General features: G+C 34.3%; 1 protein-coding gene across 10 annotated transcripts in view; it reads right to left on the bottom strand.

Moving 5' to 3' along the window:
• DNAH5 (dynein axonemal heavy chain 5) overlaps nt 1-21,108 on the bottom strand; it is a 137,699-nt gene that overhangs the window by 14,054 nt on the left and 102,537 nt on the right. For all 10 annotated transcript variants that reach the window (XM_068196837.1, XM_068196830.1, XM_068196833.1 and 7 more), the window contains 14 exons: nt 20,532-20,685; nt 19,625-19,892; nt 18,807-19,038; nt 17,178-17,292; nt 16,789-16,965; nt 13,583-13,786; nt 12,021-12,200; nt 11,021-11,158; nt 10,295-10,430; nt 8,523-8,839; nt 7,099-7,254; nt 6,478-6,660; nt 1,545-1,788; nt 442-556 (listed from right to left, as the gene is read on the bottom strand). In XM_068196837.1, coding sequence (XP_068052938.1) covers nt 442-556; nt 1,545-1,788; nt 6,478-6,660; nt 7,099-7,254; nt 8,523-8,839; nt 10,295-10,430; nt 11,021-11,158; nt 12,021-12,200; nt 13,583-13,786; nt 16,789-16,965; nt 17,178-17,292; nt 18,807-19,038; nt 19,625-19,892; nt 20,532-20,685 — 2,619 coding nt within the window. The remainder of the gene's footprint in view (nt 1-441; nt 557-1,544; nt 1,789-6,477; nt 6,661-7,098; nt 7,255-8,522; nt 8,840-10,294; nt 10,431-11,020; nt 11,159-12,020; nt 12,201-13,582; nt 13,787-16,788; nt 16,966-17,177; nt 17,293-18,806; nt 19,039-19,624; nt 19,893-20,531; nt 20,686-21,108) is intronic.

Genomic DNA, 21,108 nt, shown 5'->3' on the forward strand with positions numbered 1-21,108 from the left:
GTTGAAAGTTGATTTTCTTAGGCTTTATAAAAGGGAATACTATGCAAAAGGGAAAAAGCCATAGTTCAGTATTTTCAAAATATGAAAAATAATAGATCACAAACAGAATATCAGACAGCTGGCAACAACTTTCAGATTGAAGAAACAACAACAACAAAAAAATCCTTTCTAATCAAGTCTTTTTGTCCAGCTGAAAATCAATGCAGTATAATGGTTTTTAATTATCTAATGCCAAATTTTGAAGGACTGTAAGTACATTAGAAGGGTCTTTGCCTTACTAACTTACAAAGTTTTATGAGTATTTAAGCTGACAATTCCTGGTCAAGACTGTAAGAAGCAAGAGTCTTCTTTCTGATATTAGTTTACAATAAATCTTTACTGTACTACAGGCATCTCCAGGACTGGGTAAATACAAAATATACTTATTGTTGGCTAAATTACCTGGCTAGGGAGCGGTCAAAAAGCCCCAAAAACTGTCGAAGAGATGTCTGATACATGACATTGACCATGCTCATCTCAGTGATAAGGAAGTACAAGATGCTACCTCGAGTTGCAACTGAAGAGCAGGAAAGAAAAATTTGTTACAAGAAGAAATGTAGAGCAGAAAACTAACTCTCCAAAACACGTACACTGATTTTCACACTAATGATAACTGAAGATCCTTGAGTTCCTCTATTCTTTACTGCCAGAAAAATAATAAAATCATTCATTTAATCCTTATGTATACATCAGGGGAAAAATATTTTCTGTAATTAATGCAAACTATGTAAAGTCCAGTTTTCAAATACGAGCATATCCAGAGATCTGCAATATTGAGATCATCAGCAGAACACATAAAAGTTATGGCTGTTTAAAATACTGTTTAAGTATCCAAACAAATTTCTTTTTACAGACTTTTACAAGACTCATAGAGAAGTCAAACGAGCTATATTGATTAAACTTAAACAGCACTGATTTAACTTCTTTTTAGTAGTCATTCAGTTTTAAATGCAAAGGTATTACAATATCTGCAATGTTTCTGGTACACTAACTGTATCATTTCACACATTTCGTAGAATGCAGGCAATTACAGAGAGCTATTTTTTCCACTATTTTTTTCACATTATTACCTGTCAGTTAAAAGTCAAAAGACTCATGAAATTTGTTGACTATAATAACCAAAGGATAAATGGTGAAGCATTAATCCAAAAGATATAGAGAGTACTTAATGTTATATAAGCTCTGTAAAAGAATGTCAACATGTTGAACTCAAATATAGACTTACCTAAACACCCTAATGACTGATGTGGTTATTTATAGAGCAATGGGAAGTCTACAAAGAGAACACTCAGTTTTATAAATTCCACATGAGGCATAACATTGACTATTTTCTCCATTACAACACAATATGACATCTCCTGAATACATTTTACTTACAGGAAAACACTGATCTCTCCCACCAGTTTTGGTCTTCCTGATCTCATCCTACAATTTCTCCTACTCTGAGTATTGGTGTTTTAAATATATGGTCTAGCTATTTGTCTTCTATGACTACCTTCACTCACCAGGTCTGTACTCTTCACGGGCTGAATTTATCTGTACTTCAGTTTCAGCAGAAGTTTGCAGTTTCTGTGTTACTTCTTCAGCAGTCTTCTTAGTGTTACTCAATACAATAAGTAGAGTCTCATCATCTGCCAGAGAGCTCTTAGTGCTTGTAAGTCGAAATAAAAGGTTATCTTCTAGGTCTTTAATCCTCCTTTTGTTCATAGTCACATCTTCAATAAGATCAGTTCTTTCTTTCTCTAATTCCTATTGGATTACATGGTAATATTTGGGAAACAGAAGAGCAATCAAAAATAAAAGAAAAAAAACAAATATTTAGCTTAAAAAATACTGATCCTACTAAAACAGTGCAGGTCAAAACTAGCTGAATTAATTTGGAGAAATAATTCCAGTGGTATTTCTGACACAATATATATTGCCAAGATCTGAACCTGCTACATAAGTAAGCATTAACAAATCATTTCTACAAATATTAAGGAAGATGATTGTATCATGCCCTAAAAGAATAACAAGTTCACAATGGTTTGTCTTCTCTTTCTGTTTCAGAAAAGAATAATGCAAACACCATTCCAGACATAGGATTTTATTCCCCTATATGGAATCTTATCCTCATTTATGCCTTGCTTTACAATGCCATATTGAAAACTTATTCTCAATGGCCATGCTTAGTCATCAAATCAAGCATCAGATATTTCAAGAAGTGCCAATACTCCTCCATCAGACAGGGATAATTTCAGTCTTTCACTAAAATGCTTGATTATTCAAGAAAGCATGTAGAACTTGGGTTACTTCACTAGAATTATTTATTTTATACAATCTGTGTGGTTTATGTACCTAGATCATTTTCCAGTGCCCAAATATAGAAGATGAATAACTATTAACCAAGAGTTTTACATTTAAAAAACAGCTATGTCTAATCCCTAGAAAAATATTTTTCGGCTATAACAATTTGTTCAGTTCATTCTTAAAATTAACATATCAAAACTTAATATAAATTAGTCCATCAGAGATAAAAATCCTGTACTGAAATATAACTAAATGTTTCAGTACAGTGGAGTAAAGAGAAAGAAAAGAGAGAGGACGGGTTAAGAGTTTTTCATAAGAGAAGGTTAATATGAATCTTATGAATGAACAGTAAGTGAGCCAGTTGGTAGAAATATTTGCTGTCTAGATAAATACTTCACAAAGTTTACAAAGTTCTGGTGAATAATTTTAACAATGTCTCTCTGAACTTGGATGTTCCGTGTTCATTCCATCATTGCTAAGTCCATTTCTGTGTTGCTTACCGGCGGCTAATATTCCAAAGAAATAGGGACAACACTAAGAAACACATGACCTCTCATATAGCACTAGAGACGTAGTGAACCTGAGCCCTTAGCAAGGCTTAAGGAAAGGTTTTATTCCACCATTTGAGTAGTCTTCATTTATACAGCTTTAAAAAACTATTACAACTTTTGAAATTGTCTTTTTTTAAATTTTTTCCACATTCTAAACTTTTGGTCTTCTCAACCTACATTCTCCTCTACATTCCTAATTCAAACACTTATTTCTTTTAAAGAATACCCTTTTACCTTAAAAAGGAAATTAAGAAAAATCACATTATTATAAGATTAAAATTTTTTCTTGGTATATTGAAACATCATAATCATCACAGGTAGAAAATATTCAGTAGGACAATCATTTTAGAATAATGCAAATACAACATAACTTAGAGGATGTGTTTACTTATTCAAAGGATCTGACAAAAACTGATGAAAATAGACAAGAAAACTACAGTTATCTGCATTTCAATCAGCTGCTGCTTCATGGAACTGAAGGAAAACAGGTAACAGTTTCATGAAGCATTCTTATCATGCAAGTTTGATGAAGTGAATACTTCTAAATAGCATTAAAAGAAAGTTATCATCCAATTAAATATAATAATTAACATACTGTGCCAAATTAAACTTCATGTTTTGCTGATTCAGTTCAAAAATTTAAACATACTTTAGAATTCAATGCTTCATAAAACCAGAAAGCAGTTCTCCTCACAAAAGCCTGAGAAACGAGGTGGAAACAGTTCACCAAGCTAAAGTGAAGTAACCCTAGATGAAAACCTTAGTGAAAAGCTCTTATGCTCATCTATTAAGCTCTTAAAATTATTTTTGCAGATCAGAAAGTGTAAATAGTTGAAAGCTTTCTTCATATCTTCAAAAATTTCCAGTCATAACACCAAGGATGCAGAAAATATAAACCAAGTTACCATGTACATAAATTCAAGGAACTAGCACCAAAGAGACTATTTCAAATCCTGTTTTATGGAGTTCATTTCACAAGCAGATGACATTTTGCCAACTGTACCAAAGAATGCCATTTCTTGTTAATATTCATAAAATATGAAAGCTGTTACATAGCTTATATCATCCTGTCACAAAATGATTCACAAGTAAAATAATTTGCATCAACTGTTCCTTAACAAAACTTGAGCCTTTTTCCAGCAAAAATCTTGATATATGACTGTGAAAATTCAAAAAGCCATAAAGAGTTATTGCATATTATAACTCCACTACTAATCTGACTTACCTATGACACTAAATAAACAAGCTTTTTGTCAAATTACATAACAGCCAATGTATCAAAATAATGATATCATTAAAGTATCATAAGTTATAATACCTTCAGACATTTATCAAATCTCACAAATCCTATTATTCCAGGAAATTTAGTAGAATCAAATTTATACAGATCTACCAGCTGCCCTTGACCTTATGCTTCACTTGTATCTTGCAATTGGTTTACATTCTGGTGGAAAATAAGAAATCAGTACTACTGTTCCTATCAGTAAACAACTAATTATATGCAACAACTAGATATATGCGAGAAAGATTCTTTTAATGGACATAGCAGACAACAGAGAGTCAGACTTTACAGAAACTTTAAATACCATGCTGTAAACACTCCTTTTCCTTGCTGGAGGTCTAAACCTCATTCATTCTAAGACCAGAACCATGTAAGAGGTGGTAGAATGGGAAGAAGGATAGAAATGTGCAGAAAAATCTTGAAGAACTCTGATTTCAAATAAATAATCTCTTCTCTTTCTGGGACAGAAGTTCCGCACATACATTGTAACACTGCATATCACCAAGCAGTCATACTGCTCAAATCATCTGGCAAGATGTCACACAGTAAAATAATTCCACCACTCTCCTACCAAAGGCTACAAAAGGTAGTAAGAATCCAGACACCTAAGAGGGAAACCCCCAAATTCCCAAAGATGCATCATTAGACATCATATGAAAGTGTTTGGATGGTGTGATATATACAAATTTACTCCTCAGGAAACCTTGGACCACAAGGTGTATAAACAGAGACCAAGAAAACTGCAACATGGTAAGTATGTTCTGTACAAATTCCCCTGCCTGTCAAATGGTCCACTTGTCATTTATCTAGAGGAAATATCCCCAGATGGTTTCAAACAAAACAGTAGTGAGTATAACACTCTATGAAGTTGGTAGAGAGAGCACCCTATGTCCATTTATTAGACATTCCCACTTAGTGACAAAGAGGCCATTGAATAGTAGAATAATTTTAATTTGAAAGGCACCTTCAGAAATTAACTAGTTCAACCCCTACTTGGACATGAACAGCTTAGTTGCTCTGGGCAACATCCAGGTGAATCTTGAAGCCTTCCCAAAATAGAAATTCCACAAAATCCTTGGTTAATCTGCTTCTGGGCTTGACCACTCTTGATGTAATTATTTTTTCCCTAATATCTAATCAGAATTTTTAATGTTCCATCCTGAGTTTTACTTCTCCATCTATTTCTTGGCTCCTCTGAGAAAAGTCAAGCTCCTCCCTTTCCTGTGTCCTCCAAGCAAGCACACAGCAACAGGAATGACTGGAGGAATTTGATAAACTGTCTCCTGGAGGAATTACTATATTTCAAGGCCCAAGAAGTGAAATTTGGCATAAGGCTTTGTGAATATACACATCATAGTGTGTTTTAGATAGACAGTGATAATTTATTTACATAGTGGGTTGACAAGCTATCAGTGGTCGAAGAGGAGCTGATGGTGCAATGAAGCTGTCTGACAAAAAACAGACCTTAACAGATTGAATGTGATTTCTCTCATGAGATCCATGCACTGTTTGGGAATGAAATGCAATTACTCGACGTGAGCAAGATGACTGAGTCTATTAACAAGAAAAATCTTACATTGGTGGGGCAGAAGGAGGTGTTGGAAGAACAGGAGAATCTCAACAGATGCCACAATAAGGAAACAAAGATATTCCTGTCATTCCTCTCTGGTGAAGGTAAACTGAAACTATTGCCAAAATCTTAGTAAATACACAGTCATAGCTGCATAGTGTTTCTTATGATGTGAAAATTGCCTGACCTTATAGCTGCAGGGATTAGCTGTTCCATAGTTAAAAAGGTACCAACCAGTTTCCCTCCAGAACTGTGTGTGGCATGTTGATGGGGACTGGCATCTTGAACCTGGACTTCCTCAACTAATATATCTGCAGTGTCAAAAGGTATGTCAGTAGGTAGCCCATTTTCCCGTGGAGCAAGGAAGTAACTAAGTCTGAATTATTTGCATTAGGTTATGTTGCCATGAGCTCCAGGGCTTGTAGACAGAAGAACATCAGTTTTGATTTCAGGCCCTTTTGCTTTTCACAGGTAATTCTCATGAGGTTATAACTCATTGAGGCAGGAAAAATAAGGCTAATACGGTACAGTTGCAACAATAAAGAGACAGAGAAACTTCCACATGAATGAGTCAATTGCTCCTGTGCCACTTTTTAAACCATTACAAATATGTTATTAAGAATAATCACAATAGAGAGAGACAGAAAGTTACCTTGCATTATGGGTATAGAGAGTAATAAATTAAACATTCTACAGGAAAATATAAGAACTACAGACAGGAAAAGAGATACAATCAATTATTTTACCTGTTTCTCTGTGAGAATTACTCTGCCTAAGAGTTGATTTTCCAGGCCTTTCATGGTTACAGTAAAGTCAATGATGGAGGTTTGAGCACTAATTTCAGGAGAGTAACAAGGATTTGACAGTTTTGTAGTAATGTAAAGTCTAAAGCCATTCATAACATCCACTTCCTTATCACCAACTTTCACCTTAAGAAAAATGTTAAAAAGAAGTCTTGAAATATAAAGAGCCAATACACACCTTTTCAGATACTGCATATAAGAAAAAAGGTTACATTTTTCTGCTTAAAGGCATAAAAGTCCAGTTTTAAATCATACCTCTGATGCAAAAAAAATTGTTAAGAACAGTTCAGGACCACCTTAAATGCCCCATTTCAAACATTATTTCAACTTCTAAAAATTGTCATAAGCAAAGGAATAAGGAACTCTATACATTAAATATATTAACCATTTGTGAACTTAAACCCTACCTTATTTTTTCTTTCATTAGCATTAATCAAGTTTAAGTGAATTTAGTTTTTTATAGTCCTATATTTATTAGGAGTTATTTTGGTAAGGAGAAGTTATGGGGCGGGGAAGGGAGGAAAGGGGAATTTACATATGTTTGCTCACTTGTTTTATTTTTACCTTGTTGGCTGAACCTGTTTTAATGATGTTTCTTTCCAAAATGTTATCAAGTGCTGGGTCCAGCTCTTCTCCAACATCTTCTACTAAAAGAGGTCTTCCCAAAGAAAGGCTGTCTTCTAAGTGGTTTCTAAAATACTTGTGATTCAAGGAAGTGATCTAAAAACATAGATGCAATACCTTATGCCCTTTTACCAATCTTTTTCTTAGTTTCATATTATAAATTATTTCATTTTCTTTAAAGTACTGCCAAAAGCAATGATCCTGTGAGTAGACTAGTATTAATGCAATCATTGTGGGCTCAAGGAAAGGTAACATCAGCCTACCCTATTGCCAGATCTCACGGAATGCAAAGTTCTGTTTTACAGCTGCAAAGGCAGAAGCAAAGCAGTGCTGAGCACTTCCAATTTTGATATCCTATGAGTGCAACTACTCAAGAATTTCACTGGAAAAATTCACAGGAACCTTTTAGCACCTTCAATTTCATCTTGGATAACATCTCCAAGTCAAACTGCAGCAGGGTCAATTCTAAGATAAGTATTTTTCTGTGTTTTTTTTCACCCTTGAAAATTAGAGGTTTACATCAAACAGGACCTTAAATTGTCTTTGCTTTAAATAGTCCCCAGTATAACTGAGATTTTCAACATGTTCAAAAAGCACATTCAGCATAGATGTTAATAAAGTTGTAAACAAATTAATAATTATTTTTATTATAACTACGCAACCATTAAAGGTTTCCACACCTAGATAATAATCACCATGAAAGTGGTAGTTATATTCACATAGCCACTCTATCATCACACCTCAAGCTACTTTTATGGATTTCAGCTTTTCGGTTTTTTTTAAAGCTGGTTTATTGGTGTAATTATAATTGCAGCAAGTAAGGACATTCTTCCACAGATTTTCTTGTTTAAAATGGTGTATCTTGCCTCAGACTGTACATTGTAGCACTACGTCTTCCATGAATATTTGCAGAGTAGTTAGCAGCTGACATCCATACTAAGACAACAAAAATTAACAATAATTTCTGATCAAAATATTAAAAAATATCTTGCTATATAATTTATAATTTATTTTTCATTTATAAACCCTTACATGAAATTGTATTAATCAACTAGTTGGTGGTTTTTTCATAACACTTACATTATTCTGAAAACATGTTTATTACCAGACTTTGCCCATCCAGCCTATTTTGCTAAGTTTATGTTCCATTAAAATAAATTTGTTAAACAAATGGAGTCACTGGTGCTAAAGGATACACTTCCACCTCTAGTCAAATCTCAAATCCACTAAAATATATCAGAGATATTCTTTATATTCAAACCAAGCTTTTTGTATAAATATAATTTCCTAAGCATTAGGGGAATCAGTGAATTGTAATGCTTGTAAGCTTTTAGGGATTTTGAAAGCACAAGCATTTCTATTACCTGAAGGTCATTTCTGCCTTCCTTATTTTTAATCCAAATTTTACCCTGTGTTTGTGGATCAATTAACAAAGGATAACGAGATGCTTTAGTGACAATGATTCCATTCTGTATGGATAAGTCGTCATTTGGCAATCCCTGCAGGTTCCATTCACTGATAGTTGGAGCATCAGTCAACATTTCTATGAGGTTCAAGTTGTTACGGAAAGGAATTTTTCGGCTTTTCATTTCCTTTTGCCAGTCATTTAACAGCAGACTGCGGAACTCTTGGTTAAAAGGACCAGAATAGGACAGAAAAGCTGTAGCTAAGAGTACATCACCTCAAAGAGAAAAAGGAGGAAAAAAAAAAAAAACAAAACAAACCAAAGCATTACAACTTTGCCAATTCTATTAATGAACAAGCTTTTTCCTTCACTAGTTGCTAGTTTTGCTATGTTTTGGCTGGTAACTGAAGAACACACTTTGACCCATAAAGAAGGCAAATCAATCTTTTTTCCAAGGCTCACTGCATGGCATGACAATGGTACATTTCAGTAGAGGCCACATTAACATTGTTCTTACTATGCAATTGTAGGAATCAAGAGATCAGCATCTGGCAGCTTGTTAAGGTCAACTCAACACACACATAATGCTATTCCAAACACCAGATCCTGCACAAGCAGGATATGGCAGAGAGGACTTAGTCATGAACTTTTAGTTCCATCGTTTCCTTGTGCATTGATAGGAACAGGCTTAAACAACTGGGCGGTGTGTGTGTTAGGGGGGTTGTGGTGGGGCTGGGTGGAACCCCTTATAAGTACTGATTCAATTAAATTACTGTAAATCAATTACAGTGATGAGTACTCGCAATAAAAACTATCAGAGACATCATTATGGAGGTATTAAGTGCGACAACTTTTAATCTTCTGTTGAGTTTCAAAATTTCTCCCCTAAATTTCATGACACCATAGTTTGAGGGGGTTTTGTACCTCTGAAATAAGAATGGAAAATTTAAACTGGAGAAGATATCATACTTTTATACTGAGACAGTATTTTTTGGACACTTTCTGGTTATCTATAAAAGAAATAGGATGAATCTGTAGGGAAGGTATCCCAGATTTTGAATAAGTTAATACACATATATATATCAGCAAATAAAACACAGTTTAGTTACTATAATACAATCCATGCAACAAGGCTGCTTTTTGTAGCCTTTCAAGGTAAAAAGTAGAGAAGAAAGTTCAGCCCACAGTAAATGACAAGATAAATTTAATTTATTGATCTAACTAATGAACCAATTATTTATTACAAAGTACTTTAGTTTACAAGTGCAAATTTAAAAAAACAATGACGTTCTAAGAAGCAAATTCTTATGAACATTAGTAACTGCAGTTAAAAATATTGATTTCTACATATAAATGTCAGTGCCTGAGTATCAGGCTTCCTCACCTTGATATATACTCTCAGTTATACACATTTTATTGGCGCTTGTTAACACATCATTTTCTTTGGACTGTTACCTACAAATATCAGTCAAGTTAAAATTTAAGTGTCCCAAATATGTGCTTCCACATTCACAGCATCCATTATGTTTTCTTTTTAAATACAAACTTTAGCCTTATATTTATTTTTCACCTAACAGCTTTAGCAAGGGAATTAAAACAATTACCCTCGTTTTTGAGACAGGGATCTAAGATACAAAGGAAAAGCTGGACATTTCAAATGTTTCCAGTTTCACTACTCATTATTATTCAAACAACTTGCCTCCAAGTTCCAAGGTTTGGATAAAAACTTACCAACTAGCCTCTTGGTTTGCATGGCAAATTCTTTACTCTGTTCTGTCCATCTCTCTTTTTCACCTGCTAAACCACTTATAAGACTTGAGGCAGTTTGCATTTTATGTCGGCAACGCTCCGCATCTTCCAGCAGAGTCTAGAGAAAACCATGCACCAAGAGAAATTGTTTACAGTAATATGTCTGATAGGCCAGAAAAATCCCTACATCTCATTAAACCAGTAGATTAATAACATGTTAGAAATGTATTCTTAAACATCTCTGTCACCTTGCAGAGGAGGGAGTGTAAGATGGAAAAAATATATCAGGACAAACTCTCAACACCTCCCAGAAACATCATTCAATATTTCTTTTTAATATTTCTGTTCTTAAGTTTTATTTTGGTGCAGTTGTTGAATAGTATTTAAAATTCTTGATACTTATTCATTCTGGGGAATTCTACTCAGAATTTCAAATACATTATACATATATAGCATACATGGAACTTGAAGTTACAGTAGTAGGCACTGAATAAAGAATACAAATAAAATAGTTTTTGAGGGGTGGGAGGGAAGAGAGGAGAGGATCAGAGGCAAAGGAGAGAGGCCGAAAGCAATGAGGCAGTATTTAAATACAATCTATCTCTTATCTGCTGTCCATCAACAAGGAATGATAGTGAAATTGAAAGAACACATTAAGTGTTCTTTAAAGCAAGGGTAGAAACTTCTTCTCTGTAAAGGGCAGTTCACCTGTTTTTCTCTCATTGCATTTTCATACTCTGCCTGCACAATATCTAATTCTTCTTGCTTGGCTCCCAGTTCTTCTTGAGCTTTCTGCAGATCCAGCATAGCACTGGTTAGGCGTTTCTCTTGAATTGCTAAATTAGCCTACAAAGAATAAAAACAGAGAAGTGTATTCATACACAGAGAATTTCAAAGTATTTGCTATAATATATTTCAGAAAGATTTCCTGTGTTACATTTACAAATCAAACTCTTCAGTAGAGATGTCAACTTAGCAAAACCTTTTATTTGAATTTTACAACAAACTAAATTCTTATTTCAGACAGCTGTACTTGAACAGTTGGCTTAACGTCAATTAGAAAAAAATAATTAAAAATACTTCTGGGAGTGCCAGTCATTCTTCATGTGACACAAAAGTTAATCTGGCATGGCTTGCAGAAGAGAAATCTACTTGATTTGTCCAACTAATATGCTAGGCTGAAATACAAATCTTGCTCCCTTCTCAGTCATTCTCATTACAATACAAGCTATTCTCTGTTAAAGATGCTTGACCACATTCTTCCCGACTTTCATTCTAACTACTTAGGCCCAGTTTTTTTCCTACATAACACTGATGAAGAGTATCTGTACAATCTTCTTAGGAACTGAGATCTGGAACATTAAAAAAAACCACATCTCAAGGCTTTTTTTCTACTTAATTCAAAACTAATGTAGAGTATTTGCAGTAGTGTATTTAACTAGATGGCAGATGCTTTAACTCCATCCAGTAGGGGTCCAGAGGCATAAAACCACACCATCTCTTTTGTAATTTTGACAACTCAAATGTAGGAGTGGAAGTACATTTGAAATATATTTTATTGTAGAAGTACAGTGTTCAAGGTAATAAATTTTGAGAGAGATAACCACCATAAATAAGGCAGATGAAGTTTCCCACAGATTAAATCCTCAAGTGCAAACAGGTGAAGATGAGAAGGAGCAGAGGGTGTCTGACTGACAAACAGACGTACCTTCAAAGGTAATACTTCTTTGTTGATGGAAAAAAATACTGCCATAGCTTTCGTCCATGAGCAAAGGCCAGCAACATTCCCACATACTCTCTTAGCTGTCTCAATGTTGTAGTCCACCATTTCAAAATAAGGGCTCAAAAGTTCTACCACTTCTTCGTTAATTGTGTCTTTCTGAAATTGCTGAAAAAAAATTTTTGAAAGCACAAGATACAAAACATATACAATAAGTGTAAATGATATATACATGGATTTCACAACACATAGAACACTAGAAAGATCACAAGTCTTTCTTACAAATAACTAATATGAAATTATTTGTCACATGTATCTTTGAGACCTGTATAAAGTCATTCTACTGTTATATATACTTACAAAATGGAAAAAAGTTTGCTTTTATGATCTTTGCTTTCTCACACTCACTATTCCTGTTACACAGCTAACAGTTGTTTCAAAATATCACTGGTCCTGCTAGAAATTTCATTTTACTTAATACAGAATAAGTTTTAACAATCTTCAAAAAGAAAATGAAGAGCTAAACTTTAGTTCAAAAACATACATTCTGCAAGACAGTCCTTTCAAAGGTCAAGCCATCTAACTTACCCTTATATTAATTTTTCTAATTACTGGAATGTACTTAATTTTTAAAGAATTTATTTTTACTCTTTCTTGAAAAAGCATATTTTTCCTTTTTCCTCCTGAAAAGCTCTCAATTTTCTCTCTCAAATTTATTTACAGTGTATAATGAAACCCAATCCAAGACAAACTTGAAAAAGAGCTGTTCCCCGAAGCACAAATAAGTTTAATTAAGCACGAGCAAAATGAAACATTGAAGTCCTTTAGAAAATTAAAAACCTTTACAAGTAGATGCAATGTGAATGCTACATAGATAATATCCATGCCACTACCAACCATACAAAGCTGCTCAAGCCTCCTACTAGACCAGTGACAAAGTAAACTCAAAATGCAGAAATCAGGGATGATAACACTCAGTGGAGCAGGGAAACATACCATTTATTCCAAATAGATAAATCATAATATTATTTGTTTTAGTTATGAAAAGGGATTTGTTTACCAGTTAGTCAGTCTTTCCATTTCCCTAGACAAATCCTGTGAACCAAAAAAAATCCCAAATTTTAAAAAGTCCTGGTGTGTCCATACTAATAATCATCTATGCTTTTCCAAACCAGTGCACAAGCTGAAATGTTGAAAATTAATGAAATGTTAAATACCAGAAAAAAAGATGTTTGTTATCAGCTTTAATGAAACACATAAGTAATGGCTATCAAAACCAAATGCTTCAAGCTTTGAGTCATTTGTCACCTAAAACAATTTTATTGCCTTACTTAGGAAAAATTACTGTTGATTTATAACATGACTTTGCAAGAAGGATTAAAGTTTATTTCATTCTGACATATTTATTCTTAAGCCCTTATCATTTCAGATCTATTGTGTGATTTCCTTTGCACATTTGTTCTCCCATGAACACAGAGAAAACATTGTTCCTTATTTTCTTACATTACAAAAATTAAAAAAAAAAAAGAAGGAAAAGGTTGCACAAGCACCTGTAGGCTTTGTAAGAAGTTCCCTGTTGTCATTAGCTTCAGTGATTCTTGCCACGATGGGACAGTACAGCATTTTTCCTGATCAATTTTCACGTGGTTGACTTTACGCTGGAAGAGCAGCAGCACGCAGTCCATGATACGCATGATGAGGTGAGGAGGTCGACCCAGTGTGCGCACGGTGGCAATATCTGCAGGTTTTATTGTCTAGGAATTGAAAAAAAAAGGGCAACGCAATTACTGTTAACAGTTTATTTAATAAAACATGGGGCATAAGCTCACCAACGGTATTAATCAGTGGGAGAAAAAAAAAATATATATGTTATTTTTTACCTCTAAAAAGCATGAAGCTAGAAGGACCTCCCCAGCCAGATTTTCACTACTAACTCCTATCAACTCCTAGGAAACCTCAGCACAGCATCTCCACACCTTAAATCTCAAAATTACCATGAACTGTTTTGACAATGAAAAAGAGCAAACCAGAAATATCTGGAAATTGTACTTGTTTTTAAAATGTGAACATACTGACCAGAAACTGTGTCTAGAAAGCAAATACTTTTTGTTGACATCCAGCAAATGAAGGCAAATTAAGGAAATCAGTAAGAAGGCCTGGTATATGCATATGTTTGTACCTCCTAGTACATCTTACAAGGAATATTCCTGGCATAGAAGGAGGCCATAGAAAAATATATTATAATAAGGTATGAAAACCTAGGCCCTAATAAGTAAGGCTAAATAAGCCTAGGGTGCAAGTCTAACATTGTAACTCATAACTCTACATCATGAATTGGAAAAGACTTAGAAAAGTCTGCTGAAGATGTCTCCTTAGAGAAGACTTGATTTGAGCATCAGTGTTTACTGCACCACATACAAAGCAACAAAACCACTGAACAACGGGAGCAGCTGATGGACAGACCTGCTCCTACAACACACACAGCTCTGAGGAGAAGCTTTGCTTATTTACAGGCAGTTTAATCAGTCCAAGTACATGACAGCCCAAACAGTAAGTAACAGATTACTGTGAGTGTCATGACATCTTGCTTCTAGCCTAACACACGCCTCACTGGGAATTCATAAAGGCAGATTTTAATTACTTGTGTCTATACTTCAATAAAGATAATTCAAAGCACTGCAGACTATCCAGGTCGCCTTCCCTCTGCCAGCCCTTGGTTTCCCTTCAATACTTTGCTGCTTGTTGGGTTCAGTGTGCACCGAATAATTCACCAGAGATTTTCCAGATATCTGCGTCAAAAATTTACCCAGTGTTTCTTTGTGACTATTAGGAAATTTAGCTCAGCTTTTTTTTTGCTAACATACAAATTGTGGCAAAATTGTTACATTTAAATGTTATTTATTTATTTACTTGTCTATAGTTGTGCAATTAATGTGCTATTTTTATTACAGGGCAAAGTGCAACAAAGTTCTTCTGAACTCTGACAATTCTTACTCAAACTTAAAAAACTACTCTGACTATATGTGTAGAAATGCTTATAAGATGTCGTGTACCTAACTTTCTCTTAATGTAGCATTTATCATTCTTAAAATATGTTAAAAATTGAGTAAAATAGCTAATCACTTTTTTTTATATGGGTAATGACCTTTCTATTTATCAAATACTTTAATAGGCATTTATCTACTCTGCAAGCAGAATTCTACTATAGGAACCCCTAGCTCGAATTTGCAAATCTGTAATGATTATGAGATTCATTTTTGAAAGATGAAGACCCATACTGAGAAGATTCTTACTTAAGGGAATGAATGAACAAATGAATGAATGCTGAGACTACATAGACACATTCTACTAGGTCTCTTTTTATGAGAGTTTGCCTTTCCCCTTTAGACATAGGCAAAGGAATTTATAATAGAAAATTCAAGAAATTCAAGATTAAGCCTAAATACTTTTTCCCCTTGAGAAGTTTTACAATAATGCCAGCTTCACTTTTTCTTGATATCAGGTTTTCATTTATTAGCACCCTGCATTTCAAGAAGAGCAGTATTATTTTGGTTCAGCCATTTTATTCAAAAGCAGAAAGTAACCTTTAATAAGATACAGGTCCAGACCCAGGATACTGGTGTCCTCTTTATACTGCAGATGCTGAATAATTAACATTGTTTATTTTTTTCACTTGTTAGAATGCTTGCCCACTACCAGGTTTGCTATTTTGTTGTTGCTAACTCTTTTACCTTTTTCCTGTGGCTATATATCAGGGTCCTATAATACAAACCTTCTCCAGCTGTCAGGTCATCAACCTTCATTTAGACTTTTGCACTCTGTCCTTTAAGCATTATCGCAGACAGAGGCTGTTAAACATCTCTCATTCAAAGTGAAGTCTTACATTCAGAAGATCCATTAAAATTCTTCTACACTAGATTTCAAAGCTAATCATGCCATTCCTTCAAATCAGTCTTTAACCATCACAACTGCTGGCAGCCTCTCAAATGGAAAGGCATGATTTCTAGCAAATCTACATAAAACCCTTTGAGGTTTGTCTATCCTTCAGGTTTTTTCTTCATACTTTTCTTTTTCTTGAGATGTGAGCTCCCTGCTAGCATCTAACAGGTATATTTCAGATTCCAGTAGTACTGCTCACAGCAAAATGTCTTGAGGCACATCCTCCTATAAAGTCAGCTGAGCAGACAAAGATAAATATTATGCAAGATCAACAAATATTAATCTTTTTTAATCTTAAATATATGGACATTCTATTTTAAAAGCTTTACCAGAAAAATATGGTGAAGGAAATGAAGTCTTGATAATGCTACAATCCCTAAGAAAATATTTTTTTTAAAGACAGAAAATATTAGAGCAGAAAACTTACTGAAAACGCAATTTCTTTGTGCAAACTTAAAATAGAAGGTTTGTATTTGGATGGAATTACAACTGATTTTACATGAACAACACTTCACTCATTGCACACAAGCTGTTTAATGATAGTTTCAGTTTTCAGTTACTAGTCTAACATCAACCTGTGGCACATGCTGCATTCAATTACAGTTACAAAGAAAGTTAAAACTTGCCCTTTTCTGAAAATGGACTATTTTGGGGTTGGTACTCCTGTGAAAAAAGAAAAACAAAACTGAACGTAAAAAGCCTCAAAATACATATATTTATTTTCTATCAAGTGAAGAGTTATGCAATGCACCTGCAATTTTGTATTTCAGACATCCACCTTCTTAGTGGAAATGTTATACCTGGTCCAAGTACTAACCTGTAAGGCTGCCTCTGCCTCTTCCAAAGCAGGCTTGGCAGCTTCCAACTTCTCTTCAGCAATGGCTTTGTCAACTGTGATACTGTCTACAATAGCTTGGGCTTTGTCTTTCACTTTTTGAACATCACCCTTCACATTCTCAGCAGCCTGTGCTTTTACAGTAACTTCTTTCAATACCTAGAATGTTAGAAAACCCACATGCCATAGTTAAAAGTTTTTGTTGTAAAATCATATCTGTCCAATTTCAGAAAACTCAAATAACATCATTTTCTCCAAGATCCTTTCTTTTCAACACTTATCTTCATTTTAATTGATTCACCTTTTCAAAATAGAATGAATAAAAAGAGGAAAAAAATCAAACAGCAAAACACTTTGAATGCTGTACATACCATGTCAGCTTTTTCATTGGCAATTTGAAGTTCCTTTTCTTTTACCTCCAGTTCTCTGCTTAGAGCAGCCACTGACTCAGAGGCCTCTTTCAATTTTTCCAGTCCAGTATTTATTCTGAAGTTAAAAAGCAAAATAAAAAGCATCTCTTTCACTATGTAATTTACACTCTACTTTACATCTATAGAATAAATCACATCAATCAGAACGAACAATTGCAAATGATGTTTTATACCAAAAATAAAACTTGGACAAGAACTTTTATATTTCTGATATCTTCAGAATCAATAAAGTGGACAATAAAGTACATTAATAAAGTTTGTGGCTTGAAATTTTACCCACTTCTGATCAAACAGTATGCCTTTGTCATTGCATAAAAATCCTACATGTTAGTCTATAATGTCACTGTCCCTCTTGAGGTAATAATCAAAGAACTGAGTTCCATACAGCAGAAAGCATTTTTCTGGTCACCAAAATTCTGAAAATTATAACCAATCAATATTTCTTATTTGAAGTGGACAATGAAAAGGAACCAAGACCAAACAAAAGAGAGGAAAAGAAAAATAGTATTGAGATAAGACTTCTCTGATTCAGCATTAAAATGACCTTCAATAGTGCTTTTTTTCTATCAAAAATTCTTCACTTGGGACCATTCAGACAAGCTTAAAAGGCCTCTACAGAGACTGCTGTTGCAAAAGCTATGCAGTACTTGGAGAGCTGAACAAATACAGGAGAACAGACAAAGTGTAACCCCCAACAAATTCAGACAGTGCAACTAAGTTTAAGTGGAAAAATTGGACTCCATGAACTAACTTGGTAAATCTGAAGGTAGAAAACAGGGCAACAGCCTTCTGTTTTATAAACCTTCATCACTAACATAACTACATGTTTCAAACTCAATTTGACTTTGAAGACAAAGAATGTTGCAAAGCCAAATAAACAAGTTTAAGCCTTTCTTTACGGTTTCCAGTTCTTTTTGACTATCTTTCAAAACTGAAAAGGAAGTTTTTCTTAAGGGTGATACCAACTGATGCACTAATTGCTAATTTTACATTACAGCTGATTGCTCCTGACATGAAGATATATCAGCAAAAGATATCATTAGTTTAATAAAGCATCTGGAAATAGAAATAAGTATATCAAAACCACCTTAATAATGTACAATTAAAAAGCTCAGGAGTCTAAGTGAGGCTCTGTGTTCACAAAACCACTTAGGACATTCCTTATGTGTACATAACAGGAGATTACAAGTGTTCAGTTAGGAAACAAAAGATGCCACCTGGCAAATTAAATGCTATTATCAGTATTATATAAAATTACATGTAGATGTCTTATTTTACTCTTTAAAAACACTTGGGTATCATTTATATTCACCTCATATTCCCTCTACCTCTATTTTTCATGCATCACTGCTCTTTCCCCCTGCCCCCCAAATATATATATTCTTTATCTTATGTGACAAGAGCAACTACAATATTTGAATAAGTTACACCTTCACATAATTTTAGGAATTAAAAATACCTTTTTTTGCTGTGTGAGGAGACAAGCCACGGATTGAAATGAAGCATATCAGAATATACCTACCTGGGGAAGAAAACTACAGAAGAATAGAAGCAACCTGAGTAGTTTACCTGTTTGATAATATTTGCACTTCAGCATGCTTTTCTTTGTATGTGGTTTTATATCCCTGAATAAAGGTCAGGTAGGATTTGGGAGTCACATGTGTAGAGCGTCTGTATCTTTGAAAGTAATCAGAACACTTTTCTGCCACTCCATCCTGGAATGAGCCCATACACTGCACAATTTCCCTCTTTGTATCAGCAGTGCAGTCCATATCAAATGAGGACAGGAAGTGTTCAGACACTTAGGAAAGAAAGAAAGCCTAAATGTTAGTAAATATTTACAAAAACATCTTCGCTTATAAGCAAGTCACTATACAACAAGCCAGCATGTAGTACCTTGGCTTTCACCCTGCTTCTGAAAACCCAGTTTTCTTTACTCTTCACAATCAGATTCTGAATATTATTCCACACTTGTCAGTAAAAAGTACAGCCAAGGATCTGTCATTCTTCATCTCCAAAGTGTGCAACTGCTTTTTCACGCTGAACCTAGCTGCTACCTACCAAGGACTGGGTAATCACAGCCTTCCTCTGTATGTCCTATCACAGACACATTCATAAATAATCTCTTTCTTTAGTAGCATCTTTGCCTTCTTTACAAATACTTTTAAGACATCTTCACAGGGAATTTTTATTTAAACTGTGTTCAAAACCATTCCTCTGTTAGAAATATTTTGACAGCTTAATAAAACAGGCTTTAAAGAAGAAAACTCCTGCATCAAATTTTAGAATCAAGGAAGTTTCTTCTGTTAAAATTCAACACAATTAAAACAGCTACATGACCACCAATCAGAAAATTATGCATCTGCAAAGATAAAGCATACACATACCTGCCACCAGAGCATCCTTAGGCCATCGGCTGAACCAATCTATAGTGCATCCAGAAATGAGAGCAGGGAACTTCAGGGCCCTATTTCGGAATTTTTCACCTACTGGTGAAAAGCAAAGAACTACATGAAGGTTCTGATGGACTCTGGCCATGAAATAGTCATACAGAGCTTCACTGGTTGAAGGTCTTCGTGGATGCTCCTTTTTGAAGGAGGGAATGAGGTCACTAATGATCTCATCTACCTCATCACGTGCAAATAAGTTTGACACCTTTGGGAAGAAGGAAGATTTTTCATGCTTTTTGAGATGATCCAAAATAGAGGATATAGCACAAAGTTCTTTTAATACACAGCATTGTAGGAAGGGACATACATCTCAGACACTGAAGTTATTAGTACCCCCCAGCTTCTTTAACAAGAAGTTTTAATGAAGTAATTCCATTAAATAGACTGAAATCAAACTTACTGTAAATTTTAAATCCCACCCTCCAATTCCTTCTCTTTATATTCTAATAACTAGTAGCAGTTACTCTGAAATATAACCCTGAAATAGTAAATAAATAAAATCAATAAAATCCATCGATTGTGGACATAAATTTACCACACAAAAACTAACTGTACTCTAATAGTTAATTTAACAGACAGCTTTTTAAAACATCAGTAATATTTCTCAAGTCTCAATTTTAATTTTTAAAACTGTTCTCATGTCCCTTGAGATAGCTCCTCTCAGTCTAACCTAGGACTTTGTAGATTTTGTAGACTGCATTCATTTTTAATAATACACTAATGACAAAAAACACTTGAGTTCTAGTTTTTGTAACTGTACTCTTTGACTTATAACAAAATATTCAAATAAATTATTTTACGTCAGAATTATGAATTTGAAAAAGCAGAAAATTGATTATCTTACCTCTCCTGATGACAAAACATTGTTCAAATATTCCAAGAAAGACTCATCTTTGATCTCATTGTCTGTAAAAAGAAAACAGGTGCCTTTGCCTTGCAGTCCTGCTCTTCTGTATAAGAGTTTCAGATCTTCCATCAAGTTTAAAGTGTTGTATGATCTAAAAGTAAAAAATTAACAAATACTCATCTCATTTTAAAAAAGTCTTCCGAACAAAAGGGTAAAAAAACCAAGCAAATTTAAGATAGAAGCAATGTCTTATGACAATCAACTTAAGGCAAAAAGGTGCTTATATCAGGTTATATAAAATAAATTCCCTGATGAGATCCACACCAAGGGACATTGCCACATGTGAACCTACAGTTTCTTCTGCAGCCAACACACCTGCAAAAGATTTAAAACAATTTCACATCTCTAAAATGACATCTTATTTGAGTGCCAAAATTGACCTGTACTACAGACAATTGGAAAGGTATTCATACTGAGGCATTCAGAGAAGGACTTATTTTTTATCTTTTGTGAGCGATTTCAAAAGAAACCACATTGGGTTGAACAATACAGAATAAGGCAAAAATGTACTTGG

The sequence above is a fragment of the Anomalospiza imberbis genome, chromosome 1 (genome assembly GCF_031753505.1).
Source record: "Anomalospiza imberbis isolate Cuckoo-Finch-1a 21T00152 chromosome 1, ASM3175350v1, whole genome shotgun sequence".
In the NCBI taxonomy this organism is placed as follows: domain Eukaryota; kingdom Metazoa; phylum Chordata; class Aves; order Passeriformes; family Viduidae; genus Anomalospiza; species Anomalospiza imberbis.